The sequence below is a fragment of the Scyliorhinus canicula genome, chromosome 30 (genome assembly GCF_902713615.1).
Source record: "Scyliorhinus canicula chromosome 30, sScyCan1.1, whole genome shotgun sequence".
NCBI lineage: Eukaryota > Metazoa > Chordata > Chondrichthyes > Carcharhiniformes > Scyliorhinidae > Scyliorhinus > Scyliorhinus canicula.
The window spans coordinates 13410454-13421067 of NC_052175.1; the positions used below are offsets into that span (position 1 = coordinate 13410454).

Genomic DNA, 10614 nt, shown 5'->3' on the forward strand with positions numbered 1-10614 from the left:
GCTGTTGGCCGGAAGGGAAGACCACTGGTAGTGGGGGAAAGGACCGGGTCTGTGGGGTCCCGCGCACCATAGAACATAGTACAGTACAGCACAGAACAGGCCCTTCGGCCCTCGATGTTGTGCCGAGCAATGATCACCCTACTCAAACCCATGTATCCACCCTATACCCGTAACCCAACAACTCCCCCTTAATCTTACTATTAGGACACTACGGGCAATTTATCACGGCCAATCCACCTAACCCGCACATCTTTGGACTGTGGGAGGAAACCGGAGCACCCGGAGGAAACCCACGCACACACGGGGAGGACGTGCAGACTCCGCACAGACAGTGACCCAAGCCGGGAATCGAACCTGGGACCCTGGAGCTGTGAAGCATTTATGCTAACCACCATGCTACCCTGCTGCCACCCTTCGAATGGAAGTCCAGGTTCAGCCCAGGACCAGCCGGGTCCCAGTTGGTCAGGGCTGGCCAGTGAATTGGCACTGCCCCATAACAGGCGAAGATTGGATACGTTCCCACTGAAATGCTTCAGAGGCCTACAGGGGGCGGGGGGGGGGGGGGTCTCAGTTTCGCTTTGGCAGCGGAGGGTGAAGACCCACTCTCTTTTTCCCCACTCTGTTTCCTCCAGGAATAACCGACGAATCCCCAAAGGGCCCACCGTGAGTGCCAACGGTCTCTCTCTCTCTCTCTCTGCGGAACTGGCCAAGGTGAAGCGAGAGGACTTCTGTAAAAGCCATGAGTAGGTTATTACTAACTGCGGGAAGATCAGTAAACCAGAAACTTAACGTCACACTCAAACTGTGATGAAAGAGCTCCGAAGAAAATAACTCATTTTCCACGATCCTGATTATTTTTTTTACCCCTTTCCACCTCTCTGTCTTTGTCTGTCTTGTGTGTGTGTGTGTGGGGGGTAGAGGGCGGGGAGGTTAAAGTGCACATTAGCTCATCGTTAGTTAGCTGAGTTTATTTCATATTTGTTCTGGGTGTGGGGGGGGGGGGGCTGCACGGCGGCGCAGTGGTTAGCACTGCTGCCTCACGGCGCCGAGGTCCCGGGTTCGATCCCGGCTCTGGGTCACTGTCCCTGCGGAGTTTTCACATTCTCCCCCGTGTCTGCGTTTGGGTTTCGCCCCCACAACCCAAAAGATGTGCCGGGTGGGTGGATTGGCCGCGCTAAATTGCCCCTTAATTGGAAAAATGAATTGGGTGACGCTAAATTAATATTTTTAAAAATTTGTCCTGGGTGTGAATGAGCAGGAATTTCAGCCTCCAAACCCGGGGACAGTAATCGTTGGTCAGCCAGGGGCTTTGGGGAACGTTGAGAAGAATTATCGGCTGATTTCCTAACGTTGGGACTCGGGGGGGCCTGTGGGGCTGGTATTGACCGGGCGCGGGTCATCACGGCAGTTTCGGGCGAGGGCTGGTTACCCTGCCCACCTGCGAAAGGGTCAGATTCCACCTGGCAAAAGGTACCCCCTTTGGGGAACGTCGGGCGAGGGCAGCGACGCTATTTCAATGCATATCTTTGGTTGTCAATGATTGGGGGGGGGGGTCAAGGGCCGGGTGTTTTGAGCCGGGGGTGGCACGGGGAGGGGGGGGGGAGAGTGTGGGGAGGAGGGGGGGTTGGCTCTGGGAGGTGAGGCAAGCGGGGGGGTGTGAGCGGTAAAGCAGCAGCTCGAGCGATGGCAGGCGGTTAGGACCGGCTCAAGGGGCCGAATGGCCTCGCGCTCGGTTCCAATGGTTCGAAAGGCAGCGAGGGATCGGCCGAAGCGACAACGAATGGACAGCACATTCCGGAAGGGCCGAAAAGTGGGACTGGCGCACTTCCGATTCCGTACGACTTTCCCCTTCCGCCTCCCCCAGATTGCGGAGACTCAAATGAGACCGTTCCTCCCTCGGTCCTCTCTCCCCTCCCTAATGCTTGCGTCGCGGGACAGCTTATCGCTGCTTGTAGCAGTAGACGCCGTACCCGCGCTGCGACAGGCTGGGAAATCCTTGCGTGCGCACCCCCGGCTCCGGACCGCCGCACTGCGGTCGGGGCGACACGATGGGATACCGGATGCTTCCGTCTGCCAGCCAGCCGGGATCGCAGCGATGGAGCCGGGAGAATCTCCAGGCGGCGTAAAGCTGGCCCACCTTAGCGATCGTCGCCCCCTCACTCCGACAGGCGTTTGAACCACTCACATAATTGTACATCGCCGGGTCCCTCCGAAAATAAACGTACCCTGAATGGGAAAGGACAGGAGTTAAATACAGAGTAAAGCTCCCTCTACACTGTCCCCATCAAACACTCCCCGGACAGGTACAGCACGGGGTAGGATACAGAGTAAAGCTCCCTCTACACTGTGCCCATCAAACACTCCCAGGACAGGTACAGCACGGGGTTACATACAGAGTAAAGCTCCCTCTACACTGTCCCCATCAAACACTCCCAGGACAGGTACAGCACGGGGTTAGATACAGAGTAAAGCTCCCTCTACACTGTCCCCATCAAACACTCCCAGGACAGGTACAGCACGGGGTTAGATACAGAGTAAAGCTCCCTCTACACTGTCCCCATCAAACACTCCCAGGACAGGTACAGCACGGGGTTAGATACAGAGTAAAGCTCCCTCTACACTGTCCCCATCAAACACTCCCAGGACAGGGACAGCACGGGGTTAGATACAGAGTAAAGCTCCCTCTACACTGTCCCCATCAAACACTCCCAGGACAGGTACAGCACGGGGTTAGATACAGAGTAAAGCTCCCTCCACACTGTCCCCATCAAACACTCCCAGGACAGGTACAGCACGGGGTTAGATACAGAGTAAAGCTCCCTCTACACTGTCCCCATCAAACACTCCCAGGACAGGTACAGCACGGGGTTAGATACAGAGTAAAGCTCCCTCTACACTGTCCCCATCAAACACTCCCAGGACAGGTACAGCACGGGGTTAGATACAGGGTAAAGCTCCCTCTACACTGTCCCCATCAAACACTCCCAGGACAGGTACAGCACGGGGTTAGATACAGAGTAAAGCTCCCTCTACACTGTCCCCATCAAACACTCCCAGGACAGGGACAGCACAGGGTTAGATACAGAGTAAAGCTCCCTCTACACTGTCCCCATCAAACACTCCCAGGACAGGTACAGCACGGGGTTAGATACAGAGTAAAGCTCCCTCTACACTGTCCCCATCAAACACTCCCAGGACAGGTACAGCACGGGGTTAGATACAGACTAAAGTTCTAGGTGAAATCCTCACTCCTGCCAGCAGGTGGTGGGCTCGAGCTGCCTGTAAGTGAAAGAGAGAAACTACAAAGGTGAAGGGGCTGAATTTATATAGTGCCTGTTATTGAGTAAAATGACCCTGCCCTGACACCAGGAAGGATTGTTGGGGCTGCCGAACAAATGTCAGAGGTGCTAAAGGGAGGGGCTGGTTTAGCTCACTGGGCTAAATCGCTGGCTTTGAAAGCAGGCCAGCAGCACGGTTCGATTCCCGTATCAGCCTCCCCGAACAGGCACCGGAATGTGGCGACTAGGGGCTTTTCACAGTAACTTCATTTGAAGCCTACTCGCGACAATAAGCGATTTTCATTTCATTTTCACACAGACAGAAAATGAGACAAAGCGAGAGAGACGGAGAGAAGACAGAGTGAGAGAGACAGAGAGAGAGAGACGGACAGAGGAGAGAGGAAGATGGGGAAACAGATAGACAGACAGAGAGAGAGAGAGAAAGAGAGAGACGGAGAGAGTTACAGAGAAGACAGCGAGAAACAAAGAGACAGAGAGAGGAGAGAGGTATATGGGGAAACAGATAGAGAGAGAGAGAGAGACACAGAGACACATAGAGACAGAGTGAGAGAGTGAGTTATGGAGAGAGACAAACATAGAAATAGACAGAGAGAGAGAGAGTGAGACAGTGAGAGAATCAGAGACAGACAGAGAGAGGGAGATTTATGTTTATATTTATGTCGGAAGGTCAATACTGAGGGAGCGCCGTACTGTCAGAGGGTCAGTACTGAGGGAGTGCTGCACTGTCAGAGGGTCAGTACTGAGGGAGCGCCGCACTGTGGGAGGGTCAGTACTGAGGGAGTGCCGCACTGTCAGAGAGTCAGTACTGAGGGAGTGCCGCACTGTGGGAGGGTCAGTACTGAGGGAGTGCCGCACTGTCAGAGGGTCAGTACTGAGGGAGTGCCGCACTGTCAGAGGGTCAGTACTGAGGGAGCGCTGCACTGTCAGAGGGTCAGTACTGAGGGAGCACCGCACTGTCAGAGGGTCAGTACTGAGGGAGTGCCGCACTGTCAGAGGGTCAGTACTGAGGGAGCGCCGCACTGTCAGAGGGTCAGTACTGAGGGAGCGCCGCACTGTCAGAGGGTCAGTACTGAGGGAGCTCCACACTGTCAGAGGGTCAGTACTGAGGGAGCGCCGCACTGTCAGGGGGTCAGTACTGAGGGAGCGCCGCACTGTGGGAGGGTCAGTACTGAGGGAATGCCGCACTGTCAGAGGGTCAGTATTGGTCTAGGTCGGACATCCTGTGGTGATGTCGGCGAGTATATAGAGTCAGCGTTGGACTGGAACATTTACCTTTGATGGCCGAGGTGAAGCAGAACGCATCGTATCTGTCCCGCCGCTTGTCTTTGGGGCCGTAGCTCCTGATTCCCGCTGGGATCCCCCGACCACCGCACGGATCCCGCGGGATGCTGACTGGGTAGTGGACCGTCCCATCTTCCAACCAGCCCGCGTTACACCAATCCAAACCTTTCAGCCACTCTGTCAGAAATGAGAAGGTCAGCAAATCTCTGCCGGCTCCGATTCAACATCCCATCTTCAATGGTAGCCAGGCAACCATTCGCTCTCCCACTATGCTCCTCGACTCCCCGCTCCTGCAATCCGACCTCAATTTCAACCCTTCCCCCCCCGGCCTACCCCTCCCCCACCCTTCTTTGCAGACAGAAAGATCATACACACACATTGCGCCTCTTTCAGCAAAACAGAGCAAGTGGCTGCCATTCGCTGGTTCATTCCTCGGGGATCTCCCTCTGATCTCACCCAAGAATCCCGCTGCCCGGTTTAAATTCCCTTTTCTTAAATTAAGGGGCAATTTAGCCTGGCCAATTCCCCGGCCCTGCACATCTTTGGCGTGCCGCGCCGCTCTGCGCGCTTCGAGGTTCCTGGGTGCCGTTCCGTGCCCTTCCCCGCGCTCCGCACGGTGAACGTTTTTTTTGCAACGCCTTTTGAAAACTTTTTTTAATGTATAAATTTAGCGTACCCAATTCATTTCTTTTTCCAATTAAGGAGCAATTTAGCGTGGCCAATTCCCCAACCCTGCACATCTTTGGGTTGTGGGGGCGAAACCCGCGCAAACACGGGGTGAGAATGTGAAAACTCCACACGGACAGTGACCCGGAGCCGGGATCGAACCTGGGACCTCGGCGCCGTGAGGCAGCAGTGCTAACACACTGCGCCACCGTGCTGCCCCTCTTTTTCCAAAAAGGTTTTAATCTCGGTTTCAGCCAGCAACGTCGCCTGTCTGGCCTCATCGTTCACTCCGCAAGCCAGTCGATCCCTCAGCGTATCATTTAAGTGTTGTCCCCTTTGTCACGCCGTTGTGCGATCTTCCTGAGCCTCGCTACGCAGTTTGCTATGGTCTCCCCTGGGGCTCTCCCTGTGGAATTGAATTTGAATCGTGACATAATCACGGGGAGGACTTTGGGCGATGAAGGCCCTGCGCTAAATTCACGAACCGAGCTTGCATCGGGCACGTGTAACGGCCGACTGGATGAGCGGGTCACACGATCCTTCAGAAACTCGCCCCCTTGCAAAGGGTTCAGCTACGATCAAAAGATGTTGCTAAAATTGACCTTCGGCCTCCCGCTGAATCTTGCTCACCCCGCCCACCGGGAATCGGCGGGTTCGAGAGGTCGCTGATCGGCAAGGGTTAGGTGGGTAGGAGACAGACAGGAGGGAAGGTGGATCGACGCTACAGCTGGGTCAGCCGTGACCTTGTCGAACTCCAGAATCAGCCCCCAAAAACCCACAAAGTTAAACTCGACAGTTCTTTTCCTCAAAAATGGGCCCTCGCACAGGGTGGCGATTGTTTTTGGCCCCTCTCCTGAGCGCCGCCCACACACCCCCCAGGGGTGCCCAGTGATTGAGAGCGGCGTCGCCCACTTGCGTTCCTTACCTTGAAAGAGCTGCTGGAATGTGGCGAGTTTGGCGTCCTGCTCCTTGCACGCCCGCACGGCCTGGTAATAGTTGAACCGGTAGCGACCCTGGTTGGGTTGGTACGGGAACACCACACCTGGCAAAAGAGGAGGCGGCCATTTTAACCACACCCGCCAATTGGGAGTGGCGGACATTTTAACCACACCTAGACTTGGGGAGAGATTTTCGCCACAGCCGCCAATTGGGAGAGGCGGCCATTTTAACCACGCCCGCCAATTGGGAGTGGCGGACATTTAACCACACCTAGACTTGGGGAGAGGCGGCCATTTTCGCCACACCCGCCATTTAGAAGAGGCGGCCATTTTAACTACACCCGCCAATGGGGGAGACAGCCATTTTAAAAACTCTCGCCAATAGGAGATGGGGCCATTTTGAAAACACTCGCCAATGGGAGAGGCGGCCATTTTAAAAACGCTCACCAATGGGAGAGGGGGGTATTTTAAAAACACTCGCCAATGGGACAGGGTGCCATTTTAATGACACCCACCATTTAGGAGAGTCGGCCATTTTAATCACACCCGCCATTTAGGAGAGGCGGCCATTTTAAAAACACTCGCCAATGGGAGAGGCGGCCATTTTAACCACACCTTGACTTTGGGAGAGACAGCCATTTTAACTGCACCCGCCATTTAGGAGAGGCGGCCATTTTAACTGCACCCGCCAATGGGTGAGGCGGCCATTTTAATTTCCCACAAGACTCAGAGAGTGATGGATATTTACAGCATGAGAAACAGGCCCTTCGGCCCAGCTGGTCCATGCCGCCCAGTTTCTATCACTAAGTTAGTCCCACTTGCCCATATCCCTCGATACCCACCCTGCCCCATGTAACAGTTTCATATATTTCCCCTCTGGGAGGATATCCCGTCCTCTACCTCGTAGATTTCATTGTCCCCGGGTCACACAAATATCCATGTCCTGGTGCAATATCATACAGGAAGTTCCTCTGGGCTATTTAACCCGGGCAGGCGTCACAAGCCAGCCCAATTCATGCCAGTCTCCATGAAAATGAACTTCAGGGGTGGGACCTTCCCCCCCCCCCCCCCCCTCTTCTTCGGCTGATCCCTCCCGTCATCCCTCCCTAGCCCCAGGGGACTGCCTCCCAGGCTGGAGTTCCGGGAATCGGGAGTGGATCCCAGCGGCTGTCCCGCCACCCAGAACGCCCCCCCCCCCACCCACCTTTCCCCCCCCCCCCCCCCCCCCCCCCCCCACCCACCCACCCGGTCAGATGGTGCGCGCGTGGGGGCGAGAGATAGCCAAGCCATCACTTCCCCCATCAGAATGATGCAGGGTCGGTTGGCGGTTTCCATGACGACGGGCCTAATCCCTTCGGTCGGGGCCTTGCGGCGTTTCCTAGGCCAGGGAAGCTGGGTGCACTGGAGGGAGGAGGAATGGAAGGATATGATGATGAGTGGATGAGGAGGGGGGGTGGGGGGGGGAGAATGACATGAAGAGGGGGGGGGGGACGTTGGGAGGAGGCTGGTGTGAGGCAGAGGGAGGGGGAGGGGGGGTGACCGAAAGGCCTGTTTCCGAGGCCCGGCCCGCGTGCGGCCGCTCACCGTCCAGCTGCAGCTCCACGACGGCGCTGTCGTCGTCCACGCCGTTGATGATCTCGCACTTGTACTTGCCGACGTCGTCCAGCCGCACGTCCGCCAGCAGCAGGGACACGTCGTACTTGTCCAGCCGGGGGAGGAAGGCCCGGCCCGCGAAGCCCCCGTAGCCCCGCTGACGGTGGCTGTTGGCGATCAGCGCGATGTCCTCCCTGGGCGAGGGGCCCAGCTTCACCCACTTGACCCGGTGCCCCCTGGGCAAAATGCGGAGGCGGCAGGGTAGGGTGACGTTGGAGCCCCTCTGCGTGTTGATCACCCGCGGCCCAGAATCCTCCAGGTACTTGATGCTACCCAGCATAGCTGCAGGGGGATGAGAGAGAGAGACAAGGAGAATTGGCACAGAACACACTCCCAGGACAGGTACAGCACGGGGTTAGATACAGAGTAAAGCTCCCTCTACACTGTCCCCATCAAACACTCCCAGGACAGGTACAGCACGGGGTTAGATACAGAGTAAAGCTCCCTCTTCACTGTCCCCATCAAACACTCCCAGGACAGGTACAGCACGGGGTTAGATACAGAGGCAAAGCTCCCTCTACACTGTACCCATCAAACACTCCCAGGACAGGTACAGCACGGGGTTAGATACAGAGTAAAGCTCCCTCTACACTGCCCCCATCAAACACTCCCAGGGCAGGTACAGCACGGGGTTAGATACAGAGTAAAGCTCCCTCTACACTGTCCCCATCAAACACTCCCAGGACAGCTACAGCACGGGGTTAGATACAGAGTAAATCTCCCTCTACACTGTCCCCATCAAACACTCCCAGGACAGGTACAGCACGGGGTTAGATACAGAGTAAAGCTCCCTCTACACTGTCCCCATCAAACACTCCCAGGACAGGTACAGCACGGGGTTAGATACAGAGTAAAGCTCCCTCTACACTGTCCCCATCAAACACTCCCAGGACAGGTACAGCACAGGGTTAGATACAGAGTAAAGCTCCCTCTACACTGTCCCCATCAAACACTCCCAGGACAGGTACAGCACGGGGTTAGATACAGAGTAAAGCTCCCTCTACACTGTTCCCATCAAACACTCCCAGGACAGGTACAGCACGGGGTTAGATACAGAGTAAAGCTCCCTCTACACTGTCCCCATCAAACACTCCCAGGACAGGTACAGCACGGGGTTAGATACAGAGTAAAGCTCCCTCTACACTGTCCCCATCAAACACTCCCAGGACAGGGACAGCACGGGGTTAGATACAGAGTAAAGCTCCCTCTACACTGTTCCCATCAAACACTCCCAGGACAGGTACAGCACGGGGTTAGATACAGAGTAAAGCTCCCTCTACACTGTCCCCATCAAACACTCCCAGGACAGGTACAGCACGGGGTTAGATACAGAGTAAAGCTCCCTCTACACTGTCCCCATCAAACACTCCCAGGACAGGTACAGCACGGGGTTAGATACAGAGTAAAGCTCCCTCTACACTGTCCCCATCAAACACTCCCAGGACAGGTACAGCACGGGGTTAGATACAGAGTAAAGCTCCCTCTACACTGTCCCCATCAAACACTCCCAGGACAGGTACAGCACGGGGTTAGATACAGAGTAAAGCTCCCTCTACACTGTCCCCATCAAACACTCCCAGGACAGGTACAGCACGGGGTTAGATACAGAGTAAAGCTCCCTCTACACTGTCCCCATCAAACACTCCCAGGACAGGTACAGCACGGGGTTAGATACAGAGTAAAGCTCCCTCTACACTGTCCCCATCAAACACTCCCAGGACAGGTACAGCACGGGGTTAGATACAGATTAAAGCTCCCTCTACACCGTCCCCATCAAGAGGCCAGGAGGGGGCCCGAGGGAAGAGTGCTTGAGGATTACCTTGATCGCCTCGCACCTGGTAGCGGTACGCCTCGTTACTGCCATCGCCCTGCGACCTGTAGTAATACGGACCGGCCCAGCCCAGGGCGAGAAGATGTGACACCATCAGCGTTCGGATCGCCGCCATCCTGGTGTTTCACCCTGGGGTCCTCCTGCAGGCAAAGCGAAACAGGCACGCATTAGGCAACCCTTCCTCGATACCCTTCGAAGGAGCCATTTTGTGGCCAACCCTATAGTTTACTCCGATGATTGGGGAGACGTTGAGGGAAGACGAACATCGAAGGGCTGGTAGTCCAGAGACCCCCCCCCCCCCACCCCCTCACATAGCAATGTGGTCAACACTTAACTGCCCCTCGAGAAATAGCCGGGCAAGGCGCAAGGCTCCAGGGGGCAATAAAGGATGGGCAACAAGAGCTGGGCCCCCACCCAGCGGCGCCCCACATACACACGATAGATTCCCCACGGTGCAGGAGGAGGCCATTCAGCCCATCGAGATTGGACCCGACCCTCCGAAGGAGCGCCCGAACCAGGCACCACTCCCCCAACCTATCCCCGAAACCCAACCCGCACATCTTTGGACGCTGAGGGACAATTTAGCACGGCCAATCCACCTAACCTGCAGATCTTTGGATGCTAAGGGACAATTTAGCACGGCCAATCCACCTAACCTGCACATCTTTGGACACTGAGGGACAATTTAGCACGGCCAATCCACCTAACCTGCACATCTTTGGACACTAAGGGACAATTTAGCACGGCCAATCCACCCAACCTGCACATCTTTGGACACTAAGGGACAATTTAGCACGGCCAATCCACCCAACCTGCACATCTTTGGACACTAAGGGACAATTTAGCACGGCCAATCCACCCAACCTGTACATCTTTGGACACTAAGGGACAATTTAGCACAGCCAATCCACCTAACCTGCACATCTTTGGACACTAAGGGGCAATT

The 10614-nt window shown here is 55.7% G+C and overlaps 1 protein-coding gene across 1 annotated transcript; it reads right to left on the reverse strand.

Moving 5' to 3' along the window:
• Positions 1–1595: 1595 nt before the first annotated feature.
• Positions 1596–9805, reverse strand: LOC119958711 (hyaluronan and proteoglycan link protein 2-like). Its single transcript, XM_038787284.1, has 5 exons — positions 9657–9805; positions 7769–8119; positions 6172–6288; positions 4572–4757; positions 1596–2226 (listed from the first exon to the last, which is right to left on the reverse strand). Exons 1-5 carry the CDS (start codon positions 9781–9783, stop codon positions 1940–1942), a joined length of 1068 nt encoding a protein of 355 aa, XP_038643212.1. The 5' UTR covers positions 9784–9805; the 3' UTR covers positions 1596–1939.
• Positions 9806–10614: the final 809 nt, after the last annotated feature.

Bases quoted from the DNA above. Each gene is read 5' to 3' on its own strand.
- LOC119958711 (XM_038787284.1), bottom strand. From the start codon at position 9,783: ATGGCGGCGATCCGAACGCTGATGGTGTCACATCTTCTCGCCCTGGGC. The intron at 8,120-9,656 runs GTAATCCTCAAG...ATCCCCCTGCAG, and splicing joins CCAGGTGCGAGGCGATCAAG to CTATGCTGGGTAGCATCAAG. The intron at 6,289-7,768 runs GTGAGCGGCCGC...CTCTTTTGCCAG, and splicing joins CGTGGAGCTGCAGCTGGACG to GTGTGGTGTTCCCGTACCAA.